The sequence below is a fragment of the Carcharhinus amblyrhynchos genome, chromosome 33 (genome assembly GCF_965287045.1).
Source record: "Carcharhinus amblyrhynchos chromosome 33, sCarAmb.v2.hapA, whole genome shotgun sequence".
In the NCBI taxonomy this organism is placed as follows: domain Eukaryota; kingdom Metazoa; phylum Chordata; class Chondrichthyes; order Carcharhiniformes; family Carcharhinidae; genus Carcharhinus; species Carcharhinus amblyrhynchos.
In genome coordinates, this window is record NC_137356.1 from 5,834,926 (window position 1) to 5,852,715 (window position 17,790).

Sequence of the window (17,790 nt, forward strand, 5' to 3'; positions counted from 1 at the left end):
GAATTTTTTTTTTCCCTCTTCCAGGCAAGGGAATCCCAGGCTAGTTTAGCTCTGTCCGCAGCCCCAAGAGCCACCACTGAAAACCTTTTCTGAACTAAAGGGAATGAGAGCTAGCCAATCCAGACAAAAATTCATCCTTGGAGCACAGGCACCCAGAATGTCTCTCCCTCCGATTCCCAGCGCGCTCCAAGGTCTCTCAGTCTTCTGGGAAAGTAGAGGTGTTGGTGGATTTTCTTAACTATAGTGTCAGCATGGGGGGGGGAACCAGGACAGGATGTTGGTGATCTGGACACCTAAAAACCTGAAGCTCTCGGCTCTTTCTACTTTGTCCCCGTTGATGTAGACAGGGGCATGTTCTCCACTACACTTCCTGACATTGATGACAATCTCCTTTGTTTTGTTGACATTGAGGGAGAGATTATTGTTGCCGCACCAGTTCACCAGATTCTCTATCTCATTCCTGTGCTCTGTCTCATCATTGTTTGAGATCCGAGCCACTACAGTGGTGTCGTCAGCAAACTTGAAAATCGAATTGGAGGGAATTTGGCCACAGTCATAGGTCTATAAGGAGTATAGTGAGGGGGCTGAGAACACAGCCCTGTGGGGCACCGGTGTTGAGGATGATCGTGGAGGAGATGTTGTTGCCTATCCTTACTGATTGCGGTCTGTGAGTTCGGAAGTTCAGGATCCAGTCGCAGAGGGAGGAGCCGAGGTCTAGGACACGGAGTTTGGAGCTGAGTTTCGGGGGAACAATACTGTTGAAGGCTGAGCTGTAGTCAATAAATAGGAGTCTGACATAGGTGTCCTTGTTACCTCGGTGTTACAGGGTTGAGTACAGTTGCTGCCCAAACAGCGGCACGGTGACACAGTGGTTAGCACTGCCGCCTCACAGCACCAGGGACACGGGTTCGGTTCCCGGCTTTGCTGACTGTCTGTGTGGAGTCTACACGTTCTCCCTGTGTCTGCGTGGGTTTTCTTCAGGTGCTCCAGTTTCCTCCCACACTCCAAAGATATGCAGGTTAGGTAGATTGGCCATGCTAAATTGCCTCTTAGAACATAAGAAATAGGAGCAGGAGTAGGCCATCTAGCCCCTCGAGCCTGCCCCGCCATTCAATAAGATCATGGCTGATCTGTCGTGGCTCAGTTCCACATTCCCGCCCTCTCCCCATAACCCTTAATCCCCTCTCTTATCAAAAACCCATCAACCCGCGTCTTAAAAATATTTAGCGAGGTAGCCTCCACCACTTCAACGGGCAGAGAATTCCAGAGATTCACCACCCTTTGAGTGAAGAAGTTCTTCCTCAACTCCGTTCTAAACCGCCCCCCCTTTATCTTGAGGCTGTGCCCCCTAGTCCTACTGTCCTTTCTGAGCGGGAAGAGTCTCTCCACCTCTATCCTATCCATCCCATTCATCATCTTATACGTCTCAATGAGATCTCCCCTCATTCTTCTAAACTCTAACGAGTACAAGCCTAGTTTATTCAGCCTCTCCTCATAGCTCAACCCCCTCAACTCCGGTATCAGCCTAGTAAACCTCCTCTGCACTCCCTCCAAGGCCAAAATATCCTTGCGTAAGTACGGCGCCCAAAACTGCACACAGTACTCCAGCTGCGGCCTCACCAATGCCCTATACAGCCGCAGCAAGACCTCCCTACTTTTGGATTGGCCATGCTAAATTGTCCCTCAGTGTCCAAAGATGAGCAGGTTAGGTGGACTGGCCATGCTTCCTTTAGGGAAGGAAATCTGCCGTCCTTACCCGGTCTGGCCTACGTGTGACCCCAGAGCCACAGCAATGTGGTTGACTCTCAACTGCCCTCAGGCAATTCGGGATGGGCAATAAATGCTCACCCAGCCAGTGATGCCCGTGTCCCGTGAATAAATATAAAACACCTGAGGATGATATTGATTGGTGAGAGGCAGCAGCTTGGGATGGAGAAAATATGGTTAATTTAATGAATCCGGGCGAAACTGAGAACAGGACAAGCAGAAACAGCCAAAGCAAAAACATCAAAAGTGCTGTCAACAACATCAGTGACACAATCCTTCACATCGGGACATCCTGGATCGCAGCAGCTGGCAGTTTGAGACTCTGCTTTGATCTATCCTCAGATCTCTTGCCATCTTCCACACGCTGACAATCGCTGATGTGAACTGTTCCTTTCCCGTCTCGGAAAGCGAGCGATGGCACAATTCCAGGTCATCGCAGCCTGCTCAAGGCTGAGGTCGCTGGGAACGGGCCAGTGTGAAAATGGGGAATTTCCAGGACTTCCTGAAAACAGGGAATTTCCAGGGCCCGGGAGTGGGGGTTGGTGGGGTGGGGGGTAGTTGGGAGGGGTGCCTGGTGAAGCCAAACCCATTCTACCCTTTGACTTGATTCGATTTATTATTGTCACATGCATTTGTATACAGTGAAAAGTATTCTTTCTTGCGCGCAATACAGACAACGCATACTGTTCATAGAGAAGGAAATGAGAGAGTGCAGAATGTAGTGTTACCAGCATAGTGAGGGTGTAGAGAAAGATCAGCTTAATGCAAGGTAAGTCCAGGGTGCGTGGGGTCCTTAATTATGCTGGCTGTTTTGCCGAGGCAGCGGGAAATGTAGACAGAGTCAATGGATGGGAGGTTGGTTTGCGTGATGGACTGGGTTTTATTCATGACCTTTTGTAGTTCCTTGTGGTCTTGGGCAGAGCAGGAGCCCATACCAAGCTGTGATACAGCCAGAAAGAACGCTTTCTATGGTGCACCTGTAAAAGTTGGTGAGGGTTGTAGCTGACATGTCAAATTTCCTCAGTCTTCTGGGAAAGTAGAGGTGTTGGTGGGTTTTCTTAACTATAGTGTCAGCATGGGGGGGGGCCAGGACAGGATGTTGGTGATCTGGACACCTTAAAACCTGAAGCTCTCGACTCTTTCTACTTTGTCCCCGTTGATGTAGACAGGGGCATGTTCTCCTTTACGCTTCCTGAAGTTGATGACAGTCTCCTTTGTTTTGTTGACATTGAGGGAGAGATTATTTTTGCCGCACCAGTTCACCAGATTCTCTATCTCATTCCTGTACTCTGTCTCATCATTGTTTGAGATCCGACCCACTACGGTGGGGTCATCAGCGAACTTGAAAATGGAATTGGAGGGGAATTTGGCCACGGTCATAGATCTATAAGGAATATAGTGAGGGGGCTGAGAACACAGCCCCGTGGGGCATCGATATTGAGGATGATCGTGGAGGAGGTGTTGTTGCCTATCCTTACTGATTGTGGTCTGTGAGTTCGGAAGTTCAGGATCCAGTCGCAGAGGCAGGAGCCGAGGTCCAGGCCACGGAATTTGGAGGTGAGTTTCGTGGGAATAATGGTGTTGAAGGCTGAGCTGTAGTTAATAAATAGGAGTCTGACATAGGTGTCCTTGTTATCTCGGTGTTACAGGGTTGAGTCCAGGGCCAGGGAGATGGCATCTGCTGTGGACCTGTTGTAGCGTTAGGCAAACTGTACTGGATCCAGGTAGTCTGGGAGGCTGGAATTGATTCATGTCATGACTAACCTTTCGAAGAACTTCATAATGATGGATGTCAAAGCCACCAGATCGTCATTAAGGAACGCTGCTTAGTATTTCTTAGGTACTGGGATGGTTGTCTTCTTGAAGCAGATAGGGACCTCAGATTGTTGTAAAGAGAGGTTGAAGATGTCTGTGAATATCCCCACCAACTGCTCCGCGCAGGATCTGAGTTCTCGTCCGCGTATCCCATCCGGGTCGGTCGCTTTCCATGGGTCGACCTTCAAGAAAGATGCTCTGACATCTGCAATGGTGACCCCCAGATACAGGTTCATCCAGGGCTGCCAGGGTGGGGGGCATGTTCTCACTGACCTCCTGCTCAAAACGGGCGTAGAATGCATTGAGCTCATCAGGGAGGGGTGCGTTGGAGTTGGCGATTTTACATGCCTCCATCTTGTAGCCTGTTATGTCTTGCTGACCTTACCATAGATCTTGCCATGCCAAGCTGTGATACAAACAGAAAGAATGCTTTCTACGCTGCATCTGTAAAAGTTGTAAATCTGTACAGTCCTGTGGAGTCTCGACAGGACAGATGCGGAGAGGATGTTTCTTCTTGTGGAAGAATCTAGAACTGGAGAGCAGGGGGTTCACTGTTTAAAAATAAGAGTTCGCCCATTTAAGATGGGGATGAGGAGAAATGGAGTGTTCCTCTGGAACTCTCTTCCTCAGAAGGCAGTGGGAGGCAGAGTCTTTGAATATTATTAAGACAGAGCTGGATAGATTCTTGATGAACCAGGGGGTGAAAGGTTATCGGGGGGCGGGGTGGTGTCAGCAGGAATGTGGAGTTGAGGTTACTTACAATCAGACCAGCCATGATCTTACTGAATGGGGTAGCAGGCTTGATGGGCCAATTGGCCTGCTCCTGCTCCTGATTCATACGTCTGTAGGCTCACATTTAAAAGAAAGAGGAACTTCTGAGTACATTTCTTACAACACTTCGTCTGGTGCAGCAAAATTGAGATATGTATGTGCTTTAGGTAAGCTGTCCCAATACTATCTGCAAGGGCAATAGGGGGTGGGCAATAAACGCTGGCCTAGCCCATGTTGCAAGTCTTAAAAATGTGGACCCACTATTGCTGTGGTTCTCAGGGAATCCCAAAATCTCAGAAAATAATGTGTTGTCCGGAACATCAGAGGAATCAGACGTGTGCTCAGTAACATGATATATCATGAATGTCAGCCACAGTTCAGTCACAGGATGCCAAATTCCAGGAATTAAGTCTAACTCTCCAGTCTGGCACAAACAGGAATGCTCACAGTTGGAGGTGCTGTCTTTCATTCAGCTGAGGTCCTATCTGGCGAATGTCCCATGGCGCTGTTTCCATGGAATCATGAAATTCTTACAGTGCAAAAGGAGGCCATTTGGCCCATCAAACCTGCACATCGAAAAAAGTTCCACCCAGGGTCTTTCCCTGTAACCCCACCTCTCCTCGTATTTACCCTATAGGTCTCCCTGACACTAAGCAGTAATTTCGCATGGCCAATCAACTTAACCCACATATCTTTGGACATTAAGGGGCCAGTCCACCTACAGTGCACATTTTTGGGTGGTGGGAGGAAAGTGGCAGGAATTAAGAAGCATCTGGATGGGTAGATGAATAGAGCGGGAATAGAGGGATATAGATTGAGTAAGTGCAGAAGGACTGTTCTGCAGTTGGACTGGGGTGGGCACGGTAAGTAGTCTCACAACACCAGGTTAAAGTCCAACAGGTTTATTTGATATCACGAGCTTTCGGAGCGCTGCCCCTTCATTGGGCTTTTTTTTAGTTTAGTTAGGGCATCATGGTCAGCACAGGCTTGGAGGGCCAAAGGGTCTGCTCCTGTGCTGTACTTATCTTTGTTATTTGTTCTTTGAAACCGGAGGAAACCCATGCAGACATGGGGAGAACATGCAGACTTCACACAGAGAGAGTGACCCAAGCTGGGAATTGAACCCGGGTCCCTGGCGCTGTGAAGCAGCAGTGCTAACCACTGTGCCAACTCTTCTTTTGAAAAAGAGCAGGGGAGTTATTCCCTGTGTCCTGGCCAATACTCATCCCGCAATCAAGGACGCAAAAACTTTTTGTCTGTGGGAGTTTACTGTACACATATTGGATGTCATGTATCCTGTATTACAGCAATGGAACAGCACCGCATTGGTTGTAAAGTGCTTTGAGATGTTTGGCGAGTCTCTTTCCCACTGGTACATCAGAGATACCAGAATTGCGTCTTGTCCTGTGTGTCTGAGAGAGTCCATTACTGATACGAAGCAGAATTAGATCGGGGGCATGAGCCTGTACTCTTCAATATTTAGCTTGCCTTTGATAACCGATACTCTAACCAGTGCATTTGCTGTCACAGTTTGGTGGCACGGTGGTTAGCACTGCTGCCTCACAGCCCCAGGGACCTGAGTTCAATTCCTGGCTTGGGTCACTGTCTGTGCGGAGTTTACATGATCCCCCCTGTGTCTGCGTGGATTTCCTCTGAGTGCTCCAATGTCCTCCCACAGTCGGAAAGATGGGTGGGTTCAAGGGATTGGCCATGCTAAGTTGCCCCTTAGTCTTCTGGGACACTTAGGTTAGAGGGATTGGCCATGCTAAATTGCCCCTTAGTCTTCAGGATACATAGGTTAGAGGGATTGGCCATGCTAACTTGACCCTTAGTCTTCCCAGGGTGTGTAGGTTAGAGGGATTGGCCGCGCTAAATTGTTTCTTAATCTTCCAAGATGCATAGGTTAAAGAGATTGGCCGTGCTAAATTGCCCTTTAGTCTTCCGGGATGCATAGATTAGAGGGATTGGCCATCCTTAGTCTTACGGGATGTGTAGGTTAGAGGGATTGGCAGGGTATGGGGTTACAGGGATGGGGCCTGGGTGGGATTGTGGTCCGTGCAGGCTCGATGGGTCAAATGACCTCCTGCTGCGCTGTAGGGAGAGGAGAGAATATCAATTCCAATTAATTGGGACAGGAAAGAGCTGGGAGAAACAGGACTAAAGGTTGGCTGATTTTTCATCAGCTTCTTGGACTCAGATTTGCTCCAATTCCGTTGCTGGAACGGTCACTTCCAGCTCCTACATTCTGTCAAGCGATTACACATTAACCCTGGATGTCACTACTGCCAGGCTAAAACTATTTTGTTCCCTTTTATGGGCTGAAGGTGTTATCTAAGAGATTATGTCAGACAGGATAGTGGAAACACCATCACCCTGAGAGCAAAAAGTAACAGGAAAATGCCCACGTTTTCCTGACGGGACGTTTTTGTGTTTTGTTGTCAGAATGTGACACTCACTTCCTCACACGTCCAGAGAGAGTCATACAGGAAAAAAAATACTTGGCAATAAATCATTCAGCATTCCATCCTGCCTCCCCAGCTCCTCTCCACTGCCTAATCTCAAAGCACAGAGAGAGAGGGAACTGAAGATCCCAAAGCGTCGATCATTTTCCTCTTTGTTCTGCGCTGGAGGGCGGCACAGTGGGTTAGCGCTGCTGCCTCACAGCGCCAGGGACCCTGGTTCGATTCCCAGCTTGGGTCACTGTCTGTGCGGAGTCTGCACGTTCTCCCTGTGCCTGCGTGGGTTTCCTCCGGTTTCCTCCCACAGTCCGAAAGACGTGCTGGTTAGGGTGCATTGGCCGTGCTAAATTCTCCCTCAGTGTACCCGAACAGGCGCCGAAGTGTGGCGACTGGGGAATTTTCACAGAAACTTCATTGCAGTGTTAATGTAAGCCTACTTGTGACATAATAAGACATAGGAGCAGAATTAGGCCACTCGGCCCATCGAGTCTACTCTGCCATTCAATCATGGCTGATATTTTTCTCATCCCCATTCTCCTGCCTTCTCCCCATAACCCCTGATCCCCTTATTAATCAAGAGCCTATCTATCTCTGTCTTAAAGACACTCAATGACCCGGCCTCCACAGCCTTCTGCAGCAAAGAGTTCCACAGATTCCCCACTCTCTGGCTGAAGAAATTCCTCCTCATCTCTGTTTTAAAGGATTGTCCCTTTAGCCTGAGATTGTGCCCTCTGGTTCTAGTTTTTCCCACTAGTGGAAACATCCTCCCCATGTAATAACATAAAAAAAACTGAAGACATTAACCTTTGGCTCATACTTCCCCTGCCACCACCTCCCCATAATGGGTTCACTGTAAAAAGGCGCTCCAATAGAAACTAAGTGCAAGAGTAGGCCACTCAGCCCTTCCAGCCTGCTCCACCTTTCAATATGGCCTTGGCTGATCCTCGATCTGTCTTCCCACATTCTCAGTGAGAAGTCTCACAACACCAGGTTAAAATCCAACTAGTTTATTTGATAGTAAATCCACAAGTTTGTGGGATTACTATCAAATAAACTGGTTGGACTTTAATCTGGTGTTGTGAGACTTCTTACTGTGTTTATCCCAGTCCAACACCAGCATCTCCACATCATTCCCACATTCTCCCCATGGTTCAGGCCTGAGAAACTCTTGTACACACTTGACACATTCATAGAATCCCTACAGCACAGAATGAGGCCATTCAGCCCATTGTGTCTGCACCGACCCTCCGACAGAACGTCCCACCCAAACCCTAATTCCCATAACCTCACTCATTTACCCGGCTAATCCCATTTTGGGACACTAAGGGGCAATTTACCATGACTAACCAACCTAGCCCGCACATCTTTTGGACTGTGGGAGGAAACCGGATCACCCGGAGGAAACCCACGCAGACACGGGGAGAACGTGTAAACTCCACACGGACAGTGACCCAAGCCGGGAATCGAACCCAGCTCCCTGGGGCTGTGAGGCAGCAGTGCTAACCACTGGGCCACCGTGACAGCCACTGATGAGAAGGAAAATTTGACAGAGAAACTCTCAGCCACCCTGGGCTGATTTTGACAGCTCTGGCTTTGTATTTTAACAGGTTGATGATCAGATGAAACTTCTCCAGAACTGCTGGAGTGAACTTCTAGTCATGGACCACATCTACAGGCAGGTGGTTCATGGGAAGGAGTCAAGCATCCTTCTGGTAACTGGACAACAGGTAAAAGCGGCACTATTTTGATGTAACGTCACATTGAATATATGGCACAGAAACACTTACCCAACCGGTTCAGACCCGCGCAGACACTCTATCTGAGTCCCCTTCGATTTCCTGCCAACAATAACCTGCATTCATATAGCACCTTTAGTAAAATATCCCACAATGCTTCAGAACACTTGACACTGAGGCGCATGAAGAAATATTGGGACAGGTGACCAAAAACTTGCGTCAAAAAGATAAGTTTGAAGAAGTGTCTTAAGGAAGGAGAGAGACAAAGGGGCCAACGCTGGTAAATCTAATATGGTGAAGGAATAAGTCTGGAGCCTGTCTTTTACCTCAAGCTATTCATGGAATTCTACAGTGCAGAAGGAGGCCATTCGGTCCATCAATTCTGCACCAACCATTGTCCCAATGCCCATTACCTATGCATTTACCCTACTAATCCCCACACACCCCCCCCCGATTTTTAGAATTAAAGAAATCCTACAGTGAAGAAGGAGGCCATTTGGCCCATCGAGTCTGCAGCAACCATAAACCCACCCAGACCCCACCCCACTATCCCTACATATTTACCCGCTAATCCCTCTAACCTAAGCATCTCACAACTCTAAGGGACAATTTTTAGCACGGCCAATCAACCTAACCCGCACATCGTTGGACTATGGGAGGAAATCGGAGGAAACCCATGCAGACACGGGGAGAATGTGCAAACTCCACACAGACAGTGACCCGAGCCAGGAATCGAACCCGGGTCCCTGGAGCTGTGAAGCAGCAGCGCTAACCACTGTGCTAGCATGCCGCCCTAAGGGGCAATTTATCATGGCCAATCCACCTAACCTGCACATCTTTCGGATTGTGGGAGGAAACCGGAGCACCCGGAGGAAACCCACACAGGGACGGGGAGAACATGCAGACCCAACACAGACAGTGACCCAAGCCAGGAATCGAACCTGGATCCCTGGCGCTGTGAGGCAGCAGTGCTAATCACTGTGCCACCGTGACTTCTTGCTTTGCCCCTCAGTTGGTTTAATTTTGTCGATTTGATTTGGGGAAAGGGTTGGCATCGGAGGGCACCGGTGGGCAGAGTGATTAAAGTTGGGGGCGCGCGAGGGGCGGGAAGTGAAGACATTTACGCCCGTAAAGGCCCTCTGCCTTGGCTGACTAATGTTCACCTCTTCTTAGATTGACCTTTCAACCATCGCCTCGCAATCGGGAGCCACGCTGAGTAACCTGGTGACCCGTACGCAGGAGCTGGTGGCGAAGCTTCGCGCTCTGCATGCTGACCGACACGAGTTTGTCTGCCTGAAGTTCTTGGTGCTCTTCAGCCCTGGTAAGCCGTCCATCGCTTTGCTCCCTTGGGATCCGGTGTGGGTCAGCCAGGATCGATCCCACCGGGAATGGCCCGGAGTCTCCAGGAATTAACCTTCATGCAACCGTCCGCCAACAGAAAATCAGTGTGGAAATTGATTTAAGAAGAGATTCCCTCCCCCACATCCCCCTCCCCCTCCACAACGTCCGCCTCTCCACAAACACCGTGGGCGTTAGATGGAAACATAGAAACCATGGTGGCACAATGGTTAGCACGGCTGCCTCACAGCGCCGGGGACCTGGGTTCGATTCCCGGCTTGGGTCACTGTCTGTGTGGAGTCTGCACGTTCTCCCCATGTCTGCGTGGGTTTCCTCCGGGTGCCCCGGCTTCCCCCCACAGTCTGAAAGACGTGCTGGTTAGGGTGCATTGGCCTTGTTAAATTCTCCCTCAGTGTACCCGAACAGGTGTGGCAACTAGGGAATTTTCACAGTAACTTCATTGCAGTGTTAATGTGAGCCTTATTTGTGACCAATGAATGAATTTTCAAATTTCCCTACCTTGCAGAAGGAGGCCATTCGGCCCATCGAGTCTGCACTGACAATAAATCCCACCCTATTCCCACAACCCCACGCATTCACTTTGCTAATCCTTCTCACCTACACATCCCAGGATATTATGGGAAATTTAGCATGGCCAATCCACTTAACCCGTATATTTTTGGAGTGTGGGAGGAAACCAGAGCACCCAGAGGAAACCCACGCAGACGTGGTGGGGGGAACGTGCAGATTCCGCACACACAGTGACCCAAGCCAGGAATCGAACTCAGGTCCCTGGAGCTGCGAGGCAGCAGTGCTAACCACTGTGCCACCGTGTTACGTGTGGGCATCCAATTTGTCAAGCCGCCTTGCCCAAAGATCTGCAGGTTAGGTGGATTGGCCATGCTAAATTGACTCTAGTATCAGGGGGATTAGCAAGGTAAATATGTGGGATGGGGCCTGCTTGGGATTGTGGTTTGTTCAGACTCGATGGGCTGAATGGCCTCCTTCTGCGCTGTTGGGATTCTAAGATTGCTATGATTCTAAGTCTTCTTACCTTCCGCAGACGTGAAGAGCCTGGAAGACCGGCCCTTTGTCGAGACTATCCAGGAGAAGGTGAACCGGGCCCTGATGGATTACACCATGTGCTTCCCACAGCAGGCAGACCAGTTTGGACAGCTGCTTCTGAGGCTGCCTGAGATACGGGCCATCAGCATGCAGGCAGAGGAGTACCTGTACCTCAAACACTTGAACGGGGACGTGCCTTGTAACAATCTGCTGATCGAAATGCTCCACGCCAAGCATGTCTAACCTGGAAGCATGGACCTACCACAGGTTTAACACTCTTGGCTTAACTTGGACCAAAGGGTTCGAAAACCTTCCGGAACTAGGAAAGGAGAAGCCGTAAATGAAACGGGATCTACATACTTACAACCTGAGAGAAAAGAAGGGCCATATACAACAGGGAATGAAGAAGTAAATCTAACCCCTTCCTTGAATGGAACACACTTTTCGTTGGAGCTGCTTTTATTTTTAGCAGGAATACTTCTAAATATCATAGGTTTTGACTGAGAATGGGAGTTCTTTCCGGATGTAACACAACTTGGTATGGGCTCCTGCTCTGTCCAAGACTGCAAGAAACTACAAAAGGTTGTGAATCCATCAGGCAAACCAGCCTCCCAACCATTGAGAAATCCAGACTCAAAACGTGAACTCTTTTCTCTCCTTACAGACCTGCCAGACCTGCTGAGATTTTCCAGCGTTTTCTCTCTTGGTTTCAGATTCCAGAATCCACAGTAATTTGCTTTGTTCCCAACCATTGACTCTGCCTTCACACTTCCCGCTGCATCGGAAAAGCAGCCAGCATAATTAAAGACCCCATGCATCCCCGGACATTCTCTCTTCCATCGGGGAAAAGACACAAAAGTCTGAGGTCAGGTAACAACCGACTCAAGAATAGCTGCTGTCAGACTTTTGAATGGACCTACCTCGCACTCAGTTGATCTTTCTCTACGCCCTAACTATAACGGTGACACTACATTCTGCACTGTCTCCCTTCCTTCTCTATGAACGGTATGCTTTGTCTGTATGGTGCGCAGGAAACAATACTTTTCACTGTATACTAATACACGTGACAATAATAAATCAAATCAAATCGGTGGAAAATGGATGATTGGCTATTGCGCAATTTCATATTCAGTTTAACGTTGTTTAATTCATTTATTAACGGAGTCAAAGCAAAATAAAAACGTCATCTTTGGGATCAGTTTGTGTGCAATGTGGAAATGACCAGAGTTAAGAGGAGTGAGTGCTCTTTCACTGAGTTACAATCACCTCCGTTGTAAATGGCACTCGTGAATGGAGTGGTTCTGGTAGAAGGAAAATCAGATACAACAGCCTAGATGATGGAGTTATCGATTAACATTTTATCAACAAGTATTACTGACTACAGGCTAGCCATCACCACCTCTTCCAATAGAGAACCCGGAGAGAGTATCGGAAGGAAGCATCGCTGGTCGGTACAGCTCAGGGGACTAAAGAATCAGCGCAGACAGCCAACACAGGGCTACTGAACATGGCTTTCTCAGTCCCAGCAAAGTAAATGCAGCTTGATACCAAGCAGGTTGTACAGCATGGGTGACTCCAGGCCCATCCAGTTCACCAATTTCAACCTCGGGCAACAGATATTCATTGATTGAGAATAGGCTAGGGCTGGTCGAGTAGCTGGCCTCGTTCCCCTGTTCCAGTTACAGGGAAAGATGTGTGAAATGTGCGGGTTAGGTGGATTGGCTATGCTAAATTGGGCCATCACAATGGTGCAATGGTTAGCACTGCTGCCTCACAGCGCCAGGGACCCGGGTTCAATTCTCAGCTTGGGTCACTGTCTGTGTGGAGTTTGTATGTTCCCATCCTGTGTCCATGTGGGTTTCCTCCCACAGTCCGAAAGATGTGCAGGTTAGGTGGATTAACCATGGTAAATTGCTCCATAGTGTCCAAAGATGTGCCGGTTAGGGTGCATTGGCCGTGCTAAATTCTCCCTCAGTGCACCCGAACAGGCACCGGAGTGTGGCGACTAGGGGATTTACACAGTAACTTCATTGCAGTGTTAATGTAAGCCTGCTTGTGACATTAATCAAACGTCTTAAATTCATATTCCATGGGTGGGATTCTCTGGCCATTCACGCCGACAGGGTTCTCCAGTCCCGCTGCAGTGGGCGGAGATTTGGCTGAGCGCCAAGTTCTGGTTGGCAGCTGCAGTGAGACGTGAAACAGCCGGAGAATTTCGGCCCCTGTCTTTATATCAAACATCAGACCTCTAAGCATCAAAAACATTTTTAAAAAGGGCAAAGGAAGGCATTTATTTTCATAAGACCTCAAGATATAGGAGCAGAATTAGTCCATTCAGCCCATCAAGTCTACTCCTCCATTCAATCATGTCTGATATGATTCTCATTCCCATTCTCCTGTTTTCTCCCCGTAACCCCTTAATTCCTTATTAATCAAGAACCTATCTATCTCTGTCTTAAAGACACTCAATGACCTGGCCTCCACAGCCTTCTGAGGCAAAGAGTTCCACAGATTCACCACTCTCTGGCTGAAGAAATTCCTCCTCATCTCTGTTTTAAAGGAGCTTCCCTTCATTCTGAGGCTGTGCCCTCTTGTTCTAGTCACTCCCACTAGTGGAAACATCTTCTCCATCCCCACTCTATCCAGCCCTCTCAGTATGCTGTAAGTTTCACTGAGATTTTTTGCTGCTCTGTGCTCCAGTTAATGTTTAATTGCCCTCAGGGTGTGTCTGTTTACAAGCATTAGACTTTGTATTCTCCCAGGATGCACCCTTAGCGGCAGAATTATTCAGCAAGAGTGAAAGTTGTTTGCATGGTCTCCTCACCATGCCCACTGGTCATGTAAAACGCAGGATAAATCTTTAGTGTCACATCGAACTAGTATTTTCCTCAAGTGCCCTCTTAGTCTCCTTGGACGTTGAATTGCTGAGGCCATAAATTTTAACTTTTCTTCTAGATGAGATGATTCGAGCTGAGGGGAGGCAGTAGTATTGTCACTGCTCTAGTGATCCAAGGTAATGCTCTGTGGACCCAGGTTCGACTCATAACAGAAGAACATAAGAGCTAGAAGCAAGAGTAAGCCATCTTGCCCTTCGGGTCTGCTCTGCCATTCAATAAGATCACGGCTGATCTTTTCATGGACTCAGCTCCACTCACCCGCCCACTCACCATAACCCTTAATTTCTTTACTGTTCAAAACTCTATCTATCCTTGCCTTAAAAACATTCAATGAGGGAGCCTCAACTGGGCAGGGAATTCCACAGATTCACAACCCTTTGTGTGAAGTTCTTCCACAACTCAGTCCTAAATCTGCTTCCCCTTATTTTGAGGCTATGCCCCCTAGTTCTAGTTCCACCTGCCAGTGGAAACAACTTCCCTGCTTCTATCTTATCTATTCCCTTCAAAATCTTATATATTTCTATAAGATCTCCCTTCATTCTTTTGAATTCTAATGAGTGTAGCCCCAATCTACTCAGTCTCTCCTCATAAGCCAACCCTCTGAACTCTGGAATCAACCTAGTGAATCTCCTTTGCACCCCCTCCAGTGCCAGTATATCCTTTCTCAAGTAAGGACTCCCACCATGATGAAATTTGAATTGAATAAAAATCTGAAATTAAATTAAAAGTCTACTAATGACCGTGAAACCATTGTCGGAAAAACCCAATTCTCTAATTGGCCTTTAGGGAAGGAAATCCATCGTCCTTACCCGGTCTGGCCTACATGTGACTCCAGAGCCACAGCAATGTGGTTGACTCTCAACTGCCCTCCAAGGGCAACTAGGGATGGGCAATAAATGCTGACCCAGCCAGCGACACCCATGTCCCACAAATTAATAAACAAAATACTCCATGTGAGATTCTACACCAACATGACAATTTAAGAATGTTTTAGAAGTTTGAACATGGGCTGATACAAAAATGCTGAGGGTAAAAGTTACCATAAAGCTATTAGAATATTGCAAAAACCTAACTGGGTCACTAGTGTCCTTAAGCAAAGCAAACCTATTCTCTATGACCCCATTGACCAACACAGTTGATTCTGTGTGAATTCACTGAACAGGATACTCAGGTTCATAGAATCCCTACAGTCCAGGAGGCCATTCGGCCCATCAATCCTGCACCACCAACAACAAGCTCTCCCAGGCCCTATCCCCAAAACCCTAAGTATTTAACACGACTAATCCCTCTCACATGCACATCCAAGGGGCAATTTAGCATGGCCAATCAATTTAACCCACACATCTTAGGACTGTGAGAGGAAACCGGAGCACCCAGAGGAAACCCACGTAGACACAAGGAGAATGTACAGGCTCCACACAGGCAGTGACCCAAGCTAGGAATAAGCTCAGATTGTTGGTTCTGTGAGACAGCGGTGCTAACCACTGCACAACCGTACCATATACATGCTATACACATGTGAGATTGTCCTGAAATATTGCTTGCAGTGTAATTTAAGGAACAACCTATACAGAAATGTTCTGAAATGATTGAAGAAAAGCTTTCTGCGCTATTATTGGAATGGGTATCTGTCACCTGATGAAGGAAATCTGAGCAGTATGGAGGAATGTCTGGGTGCGCGTGACGGTACAGAGAAATTTGAACTTGGCCCAAGGATCTTGTAAAATTTACAAAAATATTTTCAAATGAATCCCAAGACAATTTCTCTGGTCTGCCATTGTTGCTGTCATCCTGAGGTTGTGACTTGTAATTCAAATTCATGTAAATAAAATGAATTTCATTGTCACTATTTTCAACAATGATTTGCTCTGTTAATCAGAACTATTTGCTTAAGATTGGACTCTGTGCCACAGACAGGGCCCTAATCTTGTTCTTATGTCAACTCAACTTGACTAATAAATAAATGGTCTTATTAAAGTTTATATAACATTCCATGCAACATCATTTTTTTTGACGAGTGGGCAAATCAATGGCAGATGCAGTATAATTTGGATAAATGTGAGGTTATTCACTTTGGAAGCAAGAACAAGGCAGCAGATTACTGCCTGAATGGCTGTAAATTAGCATGGCCAATCCATCTAACCTGCACATCTTTGGACTGTGGGAGAAAACTGGCGCACCCAGAGGAAACCCACACAGATATGGGGAGAATGTGCAAACTCTACACGGTGATCTAAACTGAACCCAGGTTCCTGGCGCTGTGCTAACCGCTATGCCACAGTAACATATCTGAAAACTCATGCCCATCTCTCACTCAACACCATTTAAAAAAAAGCAAAAGACTTTGCCATTGTTGCTTCAAATTTGTGGCACCCAAATTGGCTGTTCCATTTCTGACAATGGGTCGGCTTCAAAAGTACTTTAAACAGGGTGCAAAAAAGATTCACAATGATTGCTCCGGGGATGGGGGATTTCAGTTACGGGGATAGATTGGAGGAACTGAGGCTGTTCTCATCAACATATTAGCTCATTGGCACAGTGGTTAACACTGCTGCCTCACAGAGCCAGGGACCCGGGTTCGATACTCAGCTTGGATCACTGTCTGTGTGGAGTCTCCACATACTTCCCCTGTCGGCTTGGGTTTCCTCCGGGAGCTCCAGTTTCCTCCCACAGTCGGAAAGACGTGCTAATTAGATGCATTGTCCGCAGTAAATTCTCCCTCAGTGTACCCAAACACGTGCCAGAGTGTGGCGACTCAGGGAATTTCACAGTAACTTCATTGCAGTGTTAATGTAAGCCTTAGTTGTGACACTACCACTTAAACAACCCTTTTCTTGTTAATACCTCTACTGAAGACCTTTGGATCTTTTATAGGGATAGCATTTCATTCCTTATAACACTTCTAATCTGCACCTTTTACATTCAGTCTGATTTTCCCCCATCAGATTGCCAGCTATCAGAGCCCTGCTTTGTTTCCGACGAGTGTAATCTCAAACCAGCCACATTATCACAGTTCCAACTTTGAACCGAGTTGGAACCATCCCTCCGGAATATCAACTCCGACATTAGCGCTCCTTACGTTTTGTTGTCTCAGATGGAGGTGAATAACTCCATAAGACCATAAACCATAGGAGCAGAATTAGGCCACTCAGCCCATCGAGTCTGCTCCGCCATTCAATCATGACTGATATCTTTTCATCCCCATTCTCCTGCCTTTTCCCCATAACCCCGATCCCCTTATATAATAATAGTATATTTAATAATATGTAATAAAAATGTTTCACTATCCGATGGCCCAGTGGTATTACCACTAGGCTATTAATCCAGAAACTCAACTAATGTTCTGGGGATCTGGGTTCGAATCCCACCACGGCAGATGGTGGAATTTGAATTCAATAAAAGAAAATATCTGGAATTAAGAATCTACTGAAGGCCGTTGTTGGAAAAACCCATCTGGTTCACTAATGTCCTTTAGGGAAGGGAATCTGCTGTCATAGCATCCTGAAGAAGAAGGCTGTTTGGCTCACCAAGTCTGTGTCGACCACAATCCCACCCAGGCCTTGTCTCCATAACCCCACACATTTACCCTAGCTCGTCCCCCTTACTTAAAGTATGGCCAATCCACCTAACCTGCACATCTTTGGACTGTGGGAGGAAACCGGAGCACCCAAGGGAAACCCAAGCAGACACTGGGAGAACATTCAGACTCCACTTGGAGAGACCCAAGCCAAGAATCAAATATAGATCCCTGGCACTGTGAGGCAGCTAACCACTGCGCCACCACCGTACCATCCACACCTGGTCTGGCCTACATGTGACTCCAGAGCCACAGCAACGTGGTTGAGTCTTAACTGTCCATCCAGGTACCTATCCAAACATCTTTTAAATGTCGCAACTGTACATGCCTCTACCACCTCCTCTGGCAGCTCACGCACCACCCTA

The 17,790-nt window shown here is 47.6% G+C and overlaps 1 protein-coding gene across 1 annotated transcript in view; it reads left to right on the top strand.

The window, feature by feature from the left end:
• Positions 1 to 12,379, top strand: part of LOC145361109 (nuclear receptor subfamily 5 group A member 2-like) — a 38,470-nt gene extending 26,091 nt beyond the window's left edge. Inside the window, exons 5-7 of the mRNA XM_080216707.1 lie at positions 8,420 to 8,539; positions 9,722 to 9,869; positions 10,950 to 12,379. Of these exons, the coding sequence (XP_080072833.1) occupies positions 8,420 to 8,539; positions 9,722 to 9,869; positions 10,950 to 11,194 (513 nt within the window). The 3' untranslated portion in view covers positions 11,195 to 12,379. The remainder of the gene's footprint in view (positions 1 to 8,419; positions 8,540 to 9,721; positions 9,870 to 10,949) is intronic.
• The last annotated feature ends 5,411 nt before the right edge of the window (positions 12,380 to 17,790 follow it).